The 20,033-nt window shown below is 39.9% G+C and overlaps 1 protein-coding gene and 1 long non-coding RNA gene across 3 annotated transcripts; one reads left to right on the top strand and one right to left on the bottom strand.

Moving 5' to 3' along the window:
• The first annotated feature begins 3,869 nt into the window (after positions 1–3,869).
• kcng1 (potassium voltage-gated channel, subfamily G, member 1) lies at positions 3,870–19,227 on the top strand. Of its 2 annotated transcripts, XM_082518689.1 has the most exons (5): positions 3,870–3,885; positions 7,746–7,793; positions 8,747–8,880; positions 14,635–15,471; positions 17,621–19,227. In XM_082518689.1, the coding sequence occupies exons 4-5, from the start codon at positions 14,689–14,691 to the stop codon at positions 18,398–18,400; spliced, it is 1,563 nt and encodes a 520-aa protein (XP_082374815.1). In that variant the 5' UTR covers positions 3,870–3,885; positions 7,746–7,793; positions 8,747–8,880; positions 14,635–14,688; the 3' UTR covers positions 18,401–19,227. The 2 variants fall into 2 exon arrangements, with proteins under 2 accessions (XP_082374815.1, XP_082374814.1); XM_082518688.1 differs by lacking the exon at positions 3,870–3,885 and having other exon boundaries at positions 7,671–7,793.
• LOC309697765 lies at positions 10,362–13,246 on the bottom strand. Its single transcript, XR_014273908.1, has 3 exons — positions 13,154–13,246; positions 11,303–11,439; positions 10,362–10,495 (listed from the first exon to the last, which is right to left on the bottom strand). It is a non-coding gene; the product is annotated as an uncharacterized lncRNA (long non-coding RNA).
• Positions 19,228–20,033: the final 806 nt, after the last annotated feature.

Raw genomic sequence — 20,033 nt, 5'->3', positions numbered from 1 at the left:
GTTAAAAAGCTCCCTCCCCTTTCAATTCTTTAACTTCTTCACTTCTATTTGGTACATGGGGATCAGTCAGGCCCGGGAGACCATATTTATTTGTTTATTTCTTTTCTACTCTCTGTAATGTGTGCTTCCACAATGACTAGTTAGTAAATGATTAATGATGTTTAATAAAAAGTGGTCCTCGTATAATGTGGTTCCAAGAGCTGAGCTTATCTTTACTCTGTGGTTGAGATCATTTAAAACTTTGAAAAGTATTGTGTTCACTTTGGAAAGCAATTAATCTCACTTTTGTTTCAGTCGGAGATGTTCTTGTGGTTTCTTCGCTTCCAATCTAATCTTTCTATTAAAAAAGCAATAAAACTGGAGGCAGGGGTCCATCTGTCAAGGTGTTTATAATGTTGAATACGGGCGTTGGAATAACGATATCTGATACGATGCAAAGTGTAAAATTACATAACTGTCAGTCTACTAGAGATATTTTCAATCACATACGTAAATTAACGCTGCGATCCTTAACTGCAGAATCTGGAGAGGTGTTTATAGTCAGGTGTGAGTCGGGCGAGAGGTTGTCAGAGGTTGTTTTAACATATCCAATAGGTTGATAATACTTTTCCGCTGCTCAAGATAATTTAAAACCATGCACTTGAATCTGATAAATGATCATATTTTTACCACCAACCTCGGTGTGCTCTGGCTGCTTTTAAGCCTTTTAAGCCCACTGTGTGCTCACCAGAGTCTTTGTTATCCTGCTTAATAGAGCATTACTTTGAGAGGAAGCTGTTCAAGCTGAGCTCAAATTTTAGAAACTATCTAAACTATTTTACTCAACAGATGGACCATTACATCTGCCAAAAAAGGGTTTGAAATAAATCCTTGTGTTATTTTGAAACATGCAGTTTTTAGAGCATCCAGGTTGATGATTTTATATGTTATGGACTCGAGCAAACCCGTGCAGAAAGATGGTGTGTTTTAATGCAGTTATCTGAAAAATTATATGGCTTACTGTGTGGTCATTTTAGCTTTTATATCTTACGTTATGTGTATATTGTTTCTTTTTCAATTCCTTTCTCTCTGTTATATTTAGCTTATCTGTTGTCTTGTTTTAAAAGGTCTGTTTGTGAAGATGGATGACTCACCTTCCACAAACCACATGTACCAAAGCAGCCGTCAGCAGGGCTAACACAGAGAAACAGACAACCATTCGCACTTCTATGGGCAATTTAGAGTCATCAATTAACTTAACCTCGCTAACTGCATGTCTTTGGGCTGAGGGAGGAGTCTGAAGTACTACACAGGCCCAGATGGTAGATTTAAACCCAGGTGGAGTCAGTGTTTTAACAGAAGTTATAATAATTGCTTGCAAGTTAGCTTAAATAAATACTAATTAATAGGCAGTTCAATTCCCATATTGATCAGTAGCGTCTTGTGTAACCAAAGGTGCTTACAATGTGCAGCCATTAGTGGAAAACTGCATGTTTTTTACATGTAAAAACCATTAACAGTGCATTGTTTGAAAAAACTGTGTGACCCATTAGCTGTGGAAAGTAGGCTGGGGTCACAGAGACCTCCCACACATTTACACACTGTCATAAATTGTGTTCATACTCGTCCACCCTGTGACAGCTGGCCCTGGTCTATTGTATATTAATTTTCCTCTCTCTTCTTTTGTTTCAGCACATACTGAGGTCATCTTTACCATTTTCTCACACTCAAAGAAGTTACAATATTGACACTTGCGCTGCCAAGTTGCAAAGACTTATGAGTGATCTCAGTCAAACAGACACAGCTGCGATTATTTGGTGGCGAAATCACATTTTGGACTGCTTTTTGTCAAATCCTGAAAATTATCCATCTGTTTATAAGCTACTGTCCATGCAATTATCAACAGAGAATATTTATTACATAAAATATGTTACGTCAAGTAGTAGAAATACACTGTGACTTGTGATTTCATTGAATCAAACATACGTTTGTAAAACTAAAGATTTAGTCAGTGGATCCCAGCCATTTTGGCTTGCAGTAATCAGGTTGCAGTTGTTGTGGTTTCACCAAAGATATACTGTTGAAACTGTTAACACTCACTAAACTTCTAAGATTTATAAGATTAATTTCAATAATTCTTGAGACCTCAAAAAACTGTAATAACTCTACAGCCCAACAGATTTATCGTGTGTGCTCTCAGCGAGGCCCAAATATTGTGAACTACTGCATTAAGATATTTACATTAAGTATTTAAAAAATAGTGGCTTCATATATTAGCATATGTATGCATGAAGGCACAAAGTCTGTGTGCCGATGTTAATGCTACAGATCGTTGGTGACTTTTCCACACTTATGCATCCTCAGCAAACACTGACCAGACGCCTTTACTTTACGTGGTAGTTCCTAAACACTTCCTCTTTGCAGTTATACAACTTACAAAAATTGGGGAGAGAAGATGTTTCAGGAGCTGACCTACTGCAGTGAGGACTCTTTCAAAGGACTAATACACGGCAGACTGCATTTACAGGTGATTGATTTGATACACTTGCAGCAAGGGGGCTGAACAAAGTTGAAGGTATTCCCCAATATATTTATCCATATAGTGTATATTATTTATATTTAGTCTTGAAGAACAATATTTTAGTCCTAATGTGACACATTTTTACCTTAAAATTCTTCCTAGAAGACATGGATTTTTTTTTAGCTTTCTTTTGTTGGCAAATGTTGTTAAATGATCTGAATATTTCTTTCAATAATGTAACCACTGCGGCAGATTGTATCTCACCTTGTTGCACTGGCTTCATAAACCTTCAGGCTAATTCTTCCAGAGAAACGTTCTTATCCCGCCACAACAGGTCAACTAATGAGAAAATTAGACGACCGCTCTCATTTATCTCACCTACTCGCATTCAGTATCTTAAATTATGCAAGGCTGGATAGATCATACAGAGCATTATTATGAGAAGCCCAAACAGTAATACCTCGAGTATGTTGCAATTTAGTCAAAACTGGTAATAACCAGAGATAATGAGTGTGATTCTCATTAGCTTCAAGGCCTTTGTCGAACTCAAACTGCAGAGGATTTTTTAAATTAGTGTCACCAGGACCGCTACATGACCAGCATCAACTATTTGAAAGGACTGTTTAAAAAAAGCAAAGCCATTTTGGGTACTCTGTTGGCAATGAAAAGGGAAAGAGCGGCTGTTGAAACAATGCAGTTGTGCGAGTAAGACGGCTTGTTTGTTTTGTTTGAATGGAAATAAAGATCTTTCATGTTCAAAGAATGCCTCCCACAGAGTATCTTTTCCTCTTTTTCCCTTCATAGTTGAAACTGTCGAGCCAAACAGTGGCCGAAAGGCTTTTAGTACCCTGTAGCAGTTCAATGTTAAAATGCCCGTGGATAAATGCAGAGACGCTTGGACACATTTAAATAATTACCAGCAGGCTTTATTCTTTAGAACCACAAGCTTTTATAAAATCGATATTTAACTCTTGAAACGTAGTGGCTCCATCTTCACAGTTATTGTGGGTACGAATCAATTCTTATGTGCCGGGCAGTCTGAGTGATCGTGTCCTTGAGGTCAATTAGCCTTGAGGGAAATAATGAGTGTGGTGCCCCAGCTTTACCCTGCTGCTTAAGACCACTGCGGCCACACTTTAAAGACATTATTCACAAAGCATCATTTCATAGCTGTGAGTAAGAAAAATTCCTGACTTGACAGAAAGCGCTGAGTTTATTTCACTTTGCAGAGTAATCAGAACTTTGGAGTGCTTTTCACATCAACCACTTTTGCCGAAGACTCATCCTAATTAGAAGATGCTACCTGAACTTCAGTTCCAGTAGATGTATAAACATAAAACTGCAGAAGTCTCACATACATCACCAACATCAGGAAATGAATGAAGGTAAATATGCAAAGCATGATGATAGATAGACAAACTGACTGAAATGGGATTCTCAATCATGCTGGTGCCATTAATGTGTTTTGGAACAAATAACATGGCTCGCTGTGAGGAACAGACTGTAGAATAATTTTCTGCTTCAGTTTTGTTGAGTGAACTTCTAATATCTCTTTTTCTACTCAGCTTTAATTAGCAGATGTGCGTCTGCCTACAACAATTTTCTCTAAAAATGAAAGTGAGACGCTGCACTGATTAAAACCTTTGAAGATAAATTAAACATGCATAAAATTGTGACAAGATGTGAAGTGATAATGCCTGATACTGTACTTGTCAGTTTTAACATGCGCATACACTTAAAATAGCACATGCAAGTTTGGAAGTACAAAATTTGAGACACAGCATGCCATTTGGGTGTAGCTTTAATACTGTGCAAGAAAGTGATTAATTTCCTCACATGTACCCAGCCTAAAAGGTCCCTTTTATATTTTATCATGTGTGGTATCTAATGATCCTATGATACTATCAGGAAGTCACTATTCATTATCTGTAAAAATTTGGAGATAAAGTTGCCTTTGAGGTCTGCATTTTATTTTTAGGTACTTTTAGGGGTTCAGAGTGTCTTCAATGAAGGGTGGAAATTCAACCCTTAAATCAGTAAACCAAGGTGAAAATAATAATCATTGAGAGAAGTGATGAAGAGGTGTAATTTCAGAGAGTACATAAATTCTCAACAAAAAGGTTAAAAGTGTATCAGCAATTAGCAATCAGCAATCAGCAAGTGAACACCTGTAGACACAATCACTGCCAGTGCTGGCTTGATGAAAACACTTCACTAAACATCCAGTTTAAGCATCCAATTCTTGTTTTATTTAGCTCTTATTGTATCATATTTGGATGATGTTCCATACTAAGTCACCCGGTGCCTGCTGCTCATATGTATGAGAAAGCACAGTGTGTCTCAATCCTAATATACTTTGATTAATAATTAATAATTGCAAATCCAACAAAGGTGGATTTGTTGCTACTGTGATTTCAGAATCTATTTAGGCCCCTTGTTTGAGCGCTGCAGCATAGCTGGAGCTCTCCTAGCACCCATAAACTGGCCCACTCAAGTGTCAAGCCAATATCTGCATATATTAAGACTTAGTCATAAAAAACAACAGGCTGTCTTTAATGGGAAAATAAAAATGCTCTGCAGACAAAGACTGCAACACACACATATTTTTAGCAGCATAGCCCTAAAGGTGACCGTGTTAGTCTGTTAATGACGTAAGCATCTGTGCCAAATAGATCCAACAGAATAAATGTTCATTTTTGAAGAAACACAGCTTTTTCTACGCTGGATGATTTTCTCTATGCTTTGACTTGGGTCAGTTTTATAGAATTCATTCGCTAAGTTTTATAAAATAAAATAAAATAGCTGTGTATGACTAGTGATGGAAAAAATACAGGTAAATGAGGATGAATCAGAGACTCTTTAGGTAGGTCTCAAGGCTTAAGGCACCAGATTCACTCCTTTGTAAACTCTTGCATACTTGTAAACTTGTAAACTATGTAAAGCCACAAAACATACGAGTGAATGATAGATGTTGATATCTGCGAGATTTAGATAACTAAAAGCAGACTAAAGTCTGAAAAGGGGTTCAAACATTTATTACCAGTAAAGATTGCTGTAATGCTGCTTTCCTGGATTTACAAAAGCAGGTGTTAAAAATCCCCCAGTGAAACTATAAAATGTTCTTCCAGCACTGCTCGACATACTTGTAATGGATTTTTATATGACTGGCTTAGTTTCCTCCATTGTTGACAATGTCACTGAATAAACACTCAGTCAAACAAATGTCTCCTCACTATACTGAGAGTCAATTTTAAATCACATTCATTCATTGCGGTCTGCTTATTTTAAAATCTAGTGTCATTATTCCTTTTTATTCCTTCTTCTTTGATTCCTTTTAGCTGTACTACCTTCTCCGTTTTGTGTTTTTAGTTGACCTTTTTTTAGTGTGGGTAACACCCTTGCTCCTGTCATGTATGATCTGCCTTTTTTTGCAAACACATTTAGACCGTGCATCTTGTTTGGAATTTGCTTAATCAATAAACCTGACATTCTTCATACAGGGAGTGCAGAATTATTAGGCAAGTTGTATTTTTGAGGAATAATTTTATTATTGAACAACAACCATGTTCTCAATGAACCCAAAAAACTCATTAATATCAAAGCTGAATGTTTTTGGAAGTAGTTTTTAGTTTGTTTTTAGTTTTAGCTATTTTAGGGGGATATCTGTGTGTGCAGGTGACTATTACTGTGCATAATTATTAGGCAACTTAACAAAAAACAAATATATACCCATTTCAATTATTTATTTTTACCAGTGAAACCAATATAACATCTCCACATAACACACAATACTCTGGTTTGCTACGGTGGATTGGTTCTGTGTAAACTGACGTGCAGTCTGGATTGCAACAGCGCACAGAGATGATAATCATTTAACCTTGTTTGTTTGTTTTGAGAGGAGACATATCTCTTATGCCCCTCAGTATGAGATCGGCATTGTAGAAGGCGAGGTTATTATGAGGATATTATGATTTTTTTGGCCACAGGGATTTCTGGCTCTTTTTCTTTCTAGGAAATGTTGTGAGTGTGTTATTTCCATTCCAGGACTGTATCACAATCTTTAGTTGCCTTCAGTCACCCATCTAACAGCAGCTCTAACAACTCTATTCTGAGACACAATAGCTCACAGGAATTACACCTGACCCTTTTCCTTCCAATATGTCTTTTTGAATAAAACATACTGAGCGCAACCATAAAATAATAGTACTTTTTACACACTGCAGTCACACACCGCTGACTGAGGAACAAAATTGGACTCTTACATACAAAAAAATGTGCACATTTTTTTTTTTTCACCATTATGGGGTCATAACAGAACCGAAGGGGGAATAATATGCTGAGATTGACTTGTCACATGTGGATATATCTTTACTTCTGCAGTTTCCATTTAAGTAGATAAATAAGGGATAATAGGTTTTGTGATCATTCTCAGTGGAGGTACCATATAGCAGAACTAAATAAATCAGAATGGATTGATTTTATGTTGTTTACTCTTTTGGATTTCATTTCCTCAGTCTCTTTGTTTATTATTTTTACAGATTTATTGATGATGTTTGGCTTTCACTTCTGGTGGTTATATGCTGCTAAAACTTGGCATTATCATCCAAAGGCAATTCAAAACAAGTATTTATTTAAGAAAAAAAAATAAAGGAAAATTGCATATATACATTTGCTCCGGTTGCAATGAACATTCTCAGTATGAGCCATGCGTTCCACCTCATCATCATACTTCATGTTAACATTTCCCACCACTTGTCTAAAATTGGACACCCTGGTGAGTGTGAGCCAGCCTACAACCGGCCCTCCCCTCCTCCCTCAGCCAAGTAACCCACTGGACAAATATAAACCTTTGTGTGAGTCTACAATCAAAAGACAGTGATTATTCTCATTTTAAAGGTGAAGGGGAAGTATGGCTCTTTCTAGATGGTGGTTGCCATGGATTTCTCTCAAAAGGTTTTGGTATAATGGCACATCCCACTTCTGATGTCAGCGCTCGAGGAAGGGGAGGAAGAAGGATTCGAGAGAGAAAGCGAGAGTCGAGGGAAAAGGAAAGGGAAGGAGGGAACGAGGGAGGGAGGGCGAGAGGAGGGGAGGCAGCCTGTTGCTCATGATTATCAAATAGCGTTCTCGTACTCCACAAGCCCAGTGCCTTTGCATAGATGGACCAGAGTTGAAGGAGGTAGCAGCAGTGCCTGAAAATACACTTCACATTTTCCCTCATGTACATTCTTCTCATCGCCTTCAGGCTTCTTCAGCAAACTAACAGCTGCAGAGGAACTGATTTGAGAGCGCAGTGAGTATGGATTTTTTTGTTTACATGTTTTTAAACTTAATGCTTGTTGTATAGAAAAAAACAAACAATACTCCTTAGTTGTAAGTGACACTTTGGGAGTTTTTCTCATTCGTGCGTTCAGTGTTTAAATTCCAAATCATGTATGTAAATAGCTGCTTCCTCAGGCTTGATATTATAACTGTGTGCGCCATGTGCCTACCTGTTAGTGTTTTCGTAGGTCACACTGATGTGCTGTCAGTATTTCTTTTAAAGTAACTTGAAGGGTGCATCAGCAGTGTCAGTTGTAATCAGACTGAGCTAATTAATGGTTTCCTGTGAGGTCCACTTTTCATTGAACGAGGAATTATCTGTCTCGAACAGATGACCGAGACTTGCATGCCCGATGTGCTGCATGTACGCCATGGTAACAAGGGTGCAGCAGCATGACACTGTATGATGTGTAAACATTTACTGAGACAGGGTTCGATGCAGAGACAGATTTTGTCTGGCATGCTCTCTGAGGAGGGACATATATTTGATATATATATACATTATCTTTGCAGTGTCCTTTGAAATGAAAAACACTTTTCAAAATCTAATTTTAAACTGAAAATTGATGCAAGGGAAACTTTTGAACGTGGGAACAACTTCAAGTCCTCAAACAGCGTATCACAGCTTATGTTTCTGTCAGTGAACCCATATGAGATCAGTTCAAACACAGCACATGGTTTCATTCTGAAGATGATTTTAGATAATGGCCCATAATGTGATTAGAGTCCGCAATGCAAATCCCTCTTTGGAGACCTTGGAGCAGTGATATATGATATGTAATCCATCATCCTCTCTCCCTCCACCAGGTAATTGTGACTCTAATGAGATGAACTAATGACTTTTCCTATTCTAATAACTAATAGTGGCTCTCTGATTCTACTCCACAAAAAAGATCCATAAAGTAATTATAGTATGCTTCTCAGGTGCTTTTATGTTTAAGGTGCTTGAGAGACATCTCCTGATCTGTTGTTTCCCTGAGCACCAGTGGGTACCCAAAGAAATCTGCAGCCAGGGCTCGGACTCAATACAAATTGGGTGATGGATGTGCTTTGAAAGTGTAAGTAAGAAAAAGTCCTCGTCTTTCCTTCTGAAGTCTTTTATCTGCACAGACTTGGATGTGAATTTAGTCCATCTTCTAAAACCCTTGGCTCTTTCATGTTCTGATTTGACCGTTTAGGTTTTTAACCAGTTCAAGCTGTGGTAAAATGTAAAAATACAACTAACTTAACCAACACACAGATGTGGTGTCCTTTGACAAGAAAGCTTTTATTTTCTACACTCAGCACTGACCATCAAGTGTCTAATTTCCCACTTAAAGGACAACTGTTAGTTTACAGTCCATTTATACCATCTCATCAGCTTATTTTAAGTTGAGTTGAGTTCTTCTTTTTTCCTTGCTGAGCTTTTAAGCGACTGGTGCGAGCACCTTCTGTCACTTCAGCCTGCAGGGACTTGCGCTGCGCCCTAGTGCAGAGGTCTTTTGAAACACTCTGTCCAAAGTGACAGACAGTCGGATCTTCTCTGCAGTGAGGTTGTGATGCCTGCACACATGCTCGCTGTCTTTTATCTGCTGCTTGTGAAAAACACATTATTTACACAGCCCTGAAAGATTAGGTGGTCGGATGATTGCAGCTCGACAGGAAAAGGGCAGCAAGAGATGAAAAGTGAGTATCGGTTAATGCACGCAAACGATGCAGAGAACTTAATGTTATGCAATCTTTATATAATCAAGTTAGATGAGCACTCGCAAATGGTGAGAGTGTGCAATCATCCACTCAGGAAAATTCCTGAGATGAAAAAGAAAAACACATGCTGTCGTTATACATCGGATGTGAGTGATGGGTGTAATGTTGAGGTGTTTTGTGTGCTGACTAAATATTGTGTGTCACAGTTTGTCAGGGATCAGAGGACGGGAAGTGCTGAGGCATGATATGGAGCAGTGAGGTAGAAGCCTAGAGAGTCGGTGGGCCGGCTCAGATCGTGTCTGGGGAATAGAGCCCTTTAAAAAGGAAGGACGGGCAGAGGACAGATTGGAAAATAAACTGTGGACAGAAAATGACAGAGGTGTGATGCTTCTCATTTGCTCTTTGTTACACGACATTTTATTCCAAGCGAGACATGAAGAAGTACTTGAATTGCATTTCAATAATTGACTTTTAAGCTTTTAAAACGACATTTTTATAAAATGAAAGGTGGTTTATTTTACAGATACATTTCATTCTGTTGCTGCTTTTCACTCCAGTTGAATTGAACAGTGAACAGGATGAAAAAGAGTAGCCATTAGTGCTGAGATAGCTCATTACTGAAACATATTATCTGCACAGAATACTTCTGTACCTCAGAAGTAGAGAGCAGCGCACTGTGGTGGACCACAGACAGAGTTGGGGAGACATTTATTGCCCTGGAGCTATACTGTAGCTTCTTCCAGGGTTCTCGGCATGCATTAATACCACCCACATCCAACAAAAAAGAAACACTTTTGTTTACAACTATTCCTGCTTGAATTACTGTAAGGAAAGGTCTTCGGGGTAGGATTGCTTCTGGCATGCCTGACTGTTTCAGTGTTTAACCAGATTTCAGAGAGAGAGAGAGAGAGACAGTTGGGTCTTGGCAGCTCTTGCGGTCCATTTCTGGAAACACCATCCTCTTATAGTCCATTAGAGAACAGTGAGCTGTTAAGGGAATAGGAGCAGAAGTGGTTGTTGGGGAGAACAAAAGGAACATTGTGTGGTTTAAATGGTCATTAAGCCTGAGAGGACATGACTGACATGACTTCATTGTCAGGTGACATGCGCTTTTCTGGAACATCTCTATAGAGAGCATTTATTTTACAGCACGTTATTGCTTTAAATATGGTTGAGGGGCTACATGCAAGAAAATAAGACCGAACTCTACACTTTGAACAGCTGCCACTGGAAAGCTTAGAGGTTTCGATTTTCATCAGAAACACTGACAAAAATCTGATACTCATCAAATTACCATGTGTCTGTATTTCACAGAATGAGTCAAGCTGAATTGCAAATCTTTGATTCAGAGACAGATTGGTAAAATCTGTCTTACACAGCACTTCCAGCAATATGGAGATATGCAGCAATAAATAGTCATCGCTAAGTAAACTATTTGTATCTCTTTGCGGGCACAAACACATAGACACTCTTCAGATGTTCATTTTTACTATTAAATTTGAATATGAACCACCCATACTGAACAAAATTCTTTAACACATGCCTCTGCAGGCAGGTAAAAAGAAAATAACAGACAGATCTCAACAGTTACAACACATTTCCTTATTTTTAAAAGCTTATAATTTTTTTAAATTGCTCTTTGATCTTGTGGTCATGATCACTAGTGGGCTCTTTAAAATGATCTCAGTCAATATTGGTGGTATTAAAAGTCTCCAAAGACTCTTGAGGAGGGAACCATGGGAAATGCATGCACAATACTGTCAGGCAACTGAGACTCACAACCCAGTGACTCACCAGGCAATCTGGAGAACATGCCCTGTGGCTTAGCTGTGATAACGCTGGCACAGAAAGAGGCCAGACCTCAGCCGATCTGGTGGGGAGAACAGCCTTCGCTGTCTTTGCAGCGTTTCATCTCTCCTTCTCCTTCTAGACTTTGTCCCCCAGAGGAAACATCAGAGGCGCAACATTGCACGGAAAGGAAAACAAAACAAAACAAGAGTTTAAAAAAATGCTCCTGTGACTGCGGAGATGGAAAAGCACAATCGGTTTAAAGGCAAAGTGAGAAATCAAACAGCCTCAAGGGGTTAAGTGTGATTTAATCTAGTAGGAGAGTGGCGTAGGCTTGTGCACATCCACACCGGCGATGCATTGTAGGCGTATTGATAACCTCCACCGCATGGAGGGAGAGTGTGAGAAGAATCAAAAAGGAGGGATTTTGCCTTTTTTGAAAATTTATTTTCATTCTTGTGTTTGGCTTTTGTTTAATGGTACTACTGTTTATTTTGCAGGCAGCGTTTATATTTAAGAAAAGTGGGAAGCGATTGAATGTGAATCTGCTGATGGCCTGCATGATTTCCCTGACTGCACTGGGGTTTTGTTATGATCTGACCTCAGGGGCATTCCACATGTGACGAGTCCAATAAAGCCAAAAATCTATATTATCAGGAAGTTAATGCAACAAGGCAGAGCACTGGAGGGAAAAGCTTCAGGCGGGTTTGCTCTGATTTCAGGGGTGAAAGATGGTGCTGACTGTAATCAGTGGCTCACACAGGCTGACAATGCAGGTGCCTAATAACCATTCAGTTGACACATTCACATCCCCATTTTAGAATCCTTACTCAGAATTTGGCCAAGCAGCAATCCAGGCACTGACATTTTAATTTCTAACTGGCTAACCTGCCTCCCCCTAAATCACTGTAATTGATTAAATTAGTTTGGACAGAGGCCACAAGGCCGTCACTGCACTGGTGATAAAGTGGTGATAAAGTGGTAAACATTTTCCAGTTCCTTCTCTTTCTTATTGCAATATAGTGCTGCTCCTCTTCTCGTGCTCGTCTCTTGTTCTGCCGAAGAGTCTTTGGTAAATGTGCATAAGCTGGCACTCGGAACAGCCTGCATAACTGTGTGATTGCACGTTAGTACACACACACCTCAACCGACACCTAACTGCGTTTTAAAGCCTCCCGCTCTAAATGTGAGAGGGCCAGAAATAGCACAGACGGATTATTAAGTGTGTTTGAAAACAGCCTCTTCAGTATCTGTAGGATAACAGTTACATCAGTGAATTACTGAGTCAGTACAGCATCACTGGGTGACAAATCTTTATACAAAAATGTGAGGAGTTAAATAGTTGCCCACATAAATGTATACTGTTAAGAGTTTAACATTTAATCATGATCTGTTACCTCAGTCAAAAGAAACTAATGCCTCATTGTTATTTGCCCTCCTTTTCAAATTGAAGTAACAGTACGACTTTGGGGTAAATACATGGAATCAAGTCTTGAAATGGGGACACAGTTAGTCAGGCTCATTCCAAAGTTACATAAATCCACATATTGTCCCCCAAAGCTTAGTTTATTCCACTCAAAACATATGACAAGTTAAACTGTTGTCGCCAAAGCATTGTTTCCCCTTCTTTGTCTCCTTATATTAAGTAAAGTTGAACAGTGCCTCTCTGTCACTCCATAATTAACACAGAAACCTCAGAGTGGTATCAGTTTTGCCATTAAACTGAGGACAAATTCTATTTTAAAACGTATAATACAGTAAATACAATCTCATGTAGCAAAGCAGGGTTGAATTTCTGTTTATGTCCACCAGATATCTTTGCCCCCTAGTGGCCATTCATTGGCTAATACAGCTTACCTCTCCAGGGTTGGGATTTGCATCTTGCGGCTTTATAGCAGGGCGGATTCACCGAGACCAGTGTGTGTGATTGAGCCAGACACTGGAAGGAGATATCTGCAAATATCGTTCAACGACCAGAATACTATTGTTATGTTTGAATGAGTGGAAATAAACAGTATGCAAATTAACCTACAGCAATATGTAAATGCCACCTCAGTTCATTCTCTTGTAAAGTTATGCAATTGACTATACTAAACATTTACCTCAAGGCAGAGCAACAGCAATAAATATTATCATTGTCATCATCATCATACTTTCTTTACTTATTGTTGTTGTAACAATATTCCTTGAGGTTCATGTTTAGTACATTAGATAAGGAAGCAAACAGAAGCAATAATATCAAGTTAAAATAGGTAAATTAGTAAAAAAAGAAAAGAAAAATATTTGCTGTAACATTAAAGTAGTAATAAGGAAAGTAGGAAAACGCTAATAAAATCTAAACTTTTTCCAATGGCGCTGTTCTAAAAGGGACTAGATACTAAACTAGAGTGCACTATGACAAAATAAATGTTGAAAGACATTTTTAAATTAAGGCCTTATAAAACCCAGAAAGACTTTATTTACAAATGCCTACAGCTGCAGATTCCTGTAAACCCTGAGGCACAGTGCTCTGCGGCGCATAGTTAATAAAAGCTACTGCTTCATGACTTCAGTGCGGCTCAAACTTCAGCCTGAGGCTCGAACAAGCAGGAAACACCATCCAAGTGCGGAAACGCGCATATTTTAATCTATTTAATCATCACACGTTTAAAAAGAAGAATATTAAGGTTTTATTACAAGTCAGTGTGACATATTTAATGGAAGTAATGTTAATGAAAACAGTCTTCTAGGATTTCACTAATATGTTTACACATATTAATATTATGCTCGGTGGAGTTTCCCCGCTGAAGCTTTACAATAGCTGAAAAGTGTGTTGGTGGTAATGTTTCACGCAGCTTTCTTGCTTTCATTTCTACAGTGAGTGGGCTGTTCTGCAGGCAGAGATTGTTTACATATCACTCTGCTTTTCTTATAATTTCACGTATCCATTTGAATCATAATGCAAACAGTCCGAGTGCCTCCTGCTGCAGTAAAGTGCATTGTGATGGTATTCATTTAGTAAGAGTGTACTGCTCAGTATGTTGGCAGGTGAATTGAAGTACTTCTCACAGTGATATGATGATTTTAACTGACCTGGACACCATGACTTTTTTGTCTCAAGCTTCCTTATAATTGAACCTCATAACTTTGTCTGTTGTTTGCATTTTACTCTTTATCAAATAATAATGGACTTTTCTTTCTCTGCGTGTATTACTAGTCTGGGGAATACTGCTGACTGTACCTTGGTCAGGACTCTGTTGCTAAAGAGATTTTTAAACTTTGCTTTTTAATTAGTTTGGCCGATTGTGTCAAACCTGCACTGGTGCACTAACTTCAGACTCTCTATTGTTTCTGTGAAGGTGACAGTGTGTTGATGGGAGGTTGAGCACAGGGATGTGAGCGGACCGGTAAAGATGACCCTGCTGGCGGGTGACGGCTCTGACTATGACTACAGTGCCCTGAGCTGTGCCTCTGATAACTCCCTCAACCCTCCCCTCCCACAAGAGAAGGAGGCTCACAAGGGAGCCTTCTATAAAAGGGCGCAGCCTGCCCCTGAGCTCAGCACCATCCACGATAACACACTCCTGTCCAGTGCCCGTAAACTCCATGCCATTATCAACGTGGGTGGCCTGCGCTACCAGCTGCCTTGGACCACCTTAGAGGACTTCCCCTTGTCACGTCTGGGCCAGCTGCACCTCTGCAGCAGCTTCGATGAGATTATGCGCATCTGTGATGACTATGATGTCACACACAACGAGTTCTTCTTTGACCGCAGCCCCTGTGCCTTCCGTAACATCCTGACCTTTCTGCGGGCGGGCAAACTGCGGTCCCTCAGGGAGATGTGCGCCCTCTCCTTCAGAGAGGAGCTGCTGTACTGGGGGGTTCCAGAGGAGAGCCTGGAGTGGTGCTGTCGCAGGCGTCTGCTGCAGCGCATGGAGGAGTTTGAAGCCATGGAGAGAGCAGAGGAGGAGGAAGAACTCCTGGAGGATCTGCTGGATTCAGACAGTGGCCACAGGGGACGCGCGGCTGAATCTAGACTCAGTCGGTGCATGGCTAAGCTGAGGGACATGGTGGAGAGGCCTCACTCTGGCCTCCCAGGGAAGATCTTTGCCTGTTTGTCCGTGCTGTTTGTCACCATCACTGCCATCAACTTATCCATCAGCACCATGCCGGCCATGAGGGAGGAGGAGGAGTTGGTAAGTAGAAACGTGGTGTTTGACACAGCACATGAAGATTAAAAATGATATAAAAAAGAAGAGGTTGTAAGGCTACAAAAGCAAAACAAAACGTATGGTTTCTGTGAGGTACAGTTGGGACAACAACAGGTTTTGTCCCAAAGCTTCTGAGGCTCTTACAGCTGATAAATGTGGTTAATATTGTTATGATATCCAATTTTTTCAAAATAGCTGCCCAGAAGACTCAATTTCCAGTGTCTAAAATTAAAGAACTGCTTAGCTATGGTTAAATTAATAATTAACCAATTATCTAAATGAAGACAGAAGAAGCAGAAAAGTAACTTGTGCCTAAATATAGTTCATTTTTGAAGTATTTGTATTAATAAGGAAAAAATGAGAATATCACAAACTTTGCAAATCGAGTCATTTCATTCTAAATTTGACAAACATTTCAAATATAAGAATTCATTTTGAAACCAATATAGTTAAAACAGTTCACCAAAACTTGTACTCTGTTTTAATTTCATTTCTATTTATATATTTTTAATTCATTTTAATGTATTTGTCATTAAAACTGCTTTGCACAGCCACAATACATACTGACAATGAATATGTGAACCCAGCAGGTTTATGTCGTTTTTTCTATCCATTCTTTTTAAACTGATGTATCCAAAGGGAAAAAAAGAGGTTATGTGCTTTACAAAACCCCCTCAGCCATTAAAGAAAATGCTAATAATGTCACGTCATTTTAAAACCTCATTCCAGTAAGAGAAGGAAGGCTGCTGAGAGAGCCACAATTTTTTCCCCAGATTAGAATAAATGTTTGAAGACGTCTCAGGCTGCTTTCATGAAATGCTTCCATTATTATGTCTGACTTCAATCACAAACATAATTAGCACCCCAGCCTTTTTAGTCAAATCAAAGGAAAATTGAATATCTGAGCCACACACGTAATCTTCTCGCAGAGTAAAGTGCAAACAGGTTGTGAATTAATTAATTGATTTGTCGTGAAAGCTTTTGTGAAAATTAAAAAAGCAGGCTTTTGATAGAAGTGCAGATTGACTGCAAACTCTTTGATTTCCACTGTGGGGGAAAAAGTTTGTGTTGTTTTTTTCTTTCTTTCTGTTTTAAGTTGTTCAGATAATCAAGTGCAGATACAGTAATTGTGGGAAATGGGTGGAGTGCAAAACGTTCGCTCCTGTACAGTGAGACATTAGCTCAGGAGTGAGGGAACTCCAGGCCTCGAGGGCCGGTGTCCTGCAGGTTTTAGATGTGTCCTTGATCCAGCACAGCTGATTCAAATGGTTAAATTACCTCCTCAACATGTCCTGAAGTTCTCCAGAGGCCTGGTAATGAACTAATCAAGTGATTGAGGTGTGTTGAGCCAGGGTGAGATCTAAAACCTGCAGGACACCGGCCCTCGAGGCCTGGAGTTGGCCACCCCTGCATTAGCTGCAGATGAGTTAAACATCACCTCTGTCACACTGTTAAACCAATAACTGCCTAAGAAAACGGGGGAGGGGAAAAAAAGAAAAACAAAATTGAAAAAGGAAATGAAAAGCTGCTTGTTGTCTGATTTAGTCACTGATATATTCATCTGACACCCTTGCACTGTATTCTCACTTGAGAGTCTGAATTCATTTGTTTTTAAAATAAAGTGCCAATGATCTCATTCTAACAGCTCCTCAACAAGACGACAAAGCCTTGCATTAAAAGTACACAAGTGTTTCAGGTTATCTGGAGTTTTCAGGTGGTCAGGCCACTTCCTCCTCTGTGGGAGTATGTTTCATAATAATGATATTATTCCCTGATATGGACTGCATTCAGCGGCTATTGCAGTATGTGCTTTTAAATGCTTTGAACCATATTTCAACCACGCACTGAATCATGAAGAAAAATACACTGCTTCTGGAAGTGTGGCGGTATCGTTTTAGACGCTTTGACCTAAGATTTACTGCCTAATGACATTACTTTTTCCCCCATAACCAAAACTGGTGGTTTGATCTGTAATGAGCAATTATTTTTATTTTTTCATTGTCTTGGCTGCCGTGCTGAGGGCTGCAGAGTCCTACCACTGTTTAGCGTTTGAATTTCACACTGAGGTGGCTCCCTCTAGTGATTCGACCTCATCTACATGCTGGTGACCACATTTTGTTTCTTTCCTAAACAGGGGACCTGTTCCCAGATGTGCTATAATATCTTCATTGTGGAGACTGTGTGTGTAGCCTGGTTCTCCCTGGAGTTCACCCTGCGCTTCATCCAAGATCGCAGCAAGCTGACCTTCCTCAGACAGCCCCTGAACCTGATTGATGTGGTAGCAATCCTGCCGTACTACATTACACTAGTGGTGGACAGCACTTCCAAAGGAGAGAAGAGGCTGGGCTCAGGCAACACCTACTTGGACAAAGTGGGCTTGGTGCTGCGTGTGCTGAGGGCCCTGCGTATCCTCTACGTGATGCGGTTAGCTCGCCATTCCCTGGGCCTGCAAACTCTAGGCCTGACAGCACGCCGCTGCACACGGGAGTTTGGACTGCTACTCCTTTTCCTGTGTGTGGCGATCGCACTATACTCCCCCCTGCTGTACTTGATTGAGAATGAAATGGCCACCACACAGGAATTCACAAGCATCCCTGCTACCTACTGGTGGGCTGTCATCACCATGACAACAGTGGGCTATGGGGATATGGTGCCAAGGAGCATCCCGGGTCAGGTGGTGGCTCTGAGCAGCATCCTAAGTGGCATCCTCCTCATGGCCTTTCCCGTCACCTCCATCTTCCACACATTCTCACGCTCCTACGTGGAGCTGAAGCAGGAGCAGCAGAGGCTCCTGCAGAGGAGGACACACTTTCTACTGCGGAGCCGCATGGCCGGGCTAGGCAGCAACCTGTCCTTAGAGAGCGACATGCTCTTTCCTATTGGGTCGTCTGACATGAGAGAAATGGATGACTGAGACTGCAGGACAACTGAGGACATGAGAGAGTGGGTCTAGAATAGAAACCAAGGATGAAGGAGGTAACGCATGGGATTGAATGTGTAACTAAGACAGGAAGAGAGGCTGACATTCGATGGATTGGCTGGTTGAAAGGGGCGTCAAAAAGTGAGACACAGAAGAGACAGAGATTATTTTTTCTTCCCAAAAAATGCAGCTTGATTTGTAGCAGTGTACACTTAAAGAAAATGATGAAGAGATGAGAGAGAAATAAGAACAGCAAAAAAGGATCTCTTTATTAAGCGTATATAAGAGCAAACATAAGTCCAGCTGACAAAAAAGACAAAATACGCATAAACCTCGAGCTTACCGCTGACCTGTAGTGTTAAAACAGTCATATTCTAAAACGTGTTTATGAACAGAAGACATGCCTGAAGAGCACAGTCACAGCTTCACATCATTCAACAACATTGTGATGTTTTTTTTAATCTCTGGTTTCAGTGGATTTGGTGATGTTGTGTGCTCTCGGGACAGTGCCAGTTAACTGAAGATGCTGTTTGCTTTTGTTAAGTCCCAAAGATATAAATTCCTTCCCAACTACAATGTGACCCTTGATCAACTCATTATTTTCTAACTGCTTTGAAAACATTGAAACTTATGTTGGGGTTCCTTAATAATACTGTGGCACAGCCAGCATCTACACATTACTTATGATGTCCTAACTGTCCTTCTTCTACACTTTGGGGTTCATATGCAATTTTTGAACACGTTCTGGAAACAGCATTATTGTGCTTGTAATTACTGCATTTGCTGTGCATAGCTGTTTATAAACTATATCTCACTTTAAATTGGATTTGAGTGGAATCTCTCCTTTTTTCTGCTGATGATTCATTGATGCCTCTTGTTTTAACTTCAACTTTTCACTTTAGAAACAGGGAAAGGAAACTGTTTTACTAAACTGATGCCTAAAGACATCATCCATGGGAACCAGACTCTCTTGGTGAGCTTCTCTTTCCAGACTGTATCAGTTATATTGTTATAAATTGATATTTCATTCTCATCTATTCGGTTACTGATGGTTTACACCAGTGGTTTTCAAACTGTGGGCCATAGGCAGTTTCACTGCAGGTGGCATGTGGACGATTAGGGTAAATATATGCAATGACAGCATTGAAAATATTGTGATGCTAAATTTATTATTTATTTAGTATTGACTCTCCAATAATACATACAGGAAAAAAAAACCAACAATCAAATGACCCCCTCTGAGCAAGCACTTTGGCGACAGTGGGAAGGAAAAACTCCCTTTTAACAGGAAGAAACCTCCGGCAGAACCAGGCTTAGGGAGGGGCGGGGCCATCTGCTGCGATCGGTTGGGGTGAGAGAAGGAAGACAGGATAAAAGACATGCTGTGGAAAAGAAACATAGATTAATGACAAGTATAATTCAATGCAGAGAGATCTATTGACTCATAGTGTGTGAGAAAGGTGACTGAAGAAGAAATACTCAGTGCATCATGGGAATCCCCCAGCTGTCTACACCTATTGCAGAATAACTAAGGGAGGATTCAGGGTCACCTGATCCAGCCCTAACTATATGCTTTAGCAAAAAGAAACGTTTTAAGCCTAATGTTAAAAGTAGAGATAGTGTCTGT

This window comes from Aulonocara stuartgranti (assembly GCF_965226115.1).
Source record: "Aulonocara stuartgranti genome assembly, chromosome: 20".
In the NCBI taxonomy this organism is placed as follows: Eukaryota; Metazoa; Chordata; class Actinopteri; order Cichliformes; family Cichlidae; genus Aulonocara; species Aulonocara stuartgranti.
This window is presented reverse-complemented; position numbering and strand designations above follow the sequence as displayed.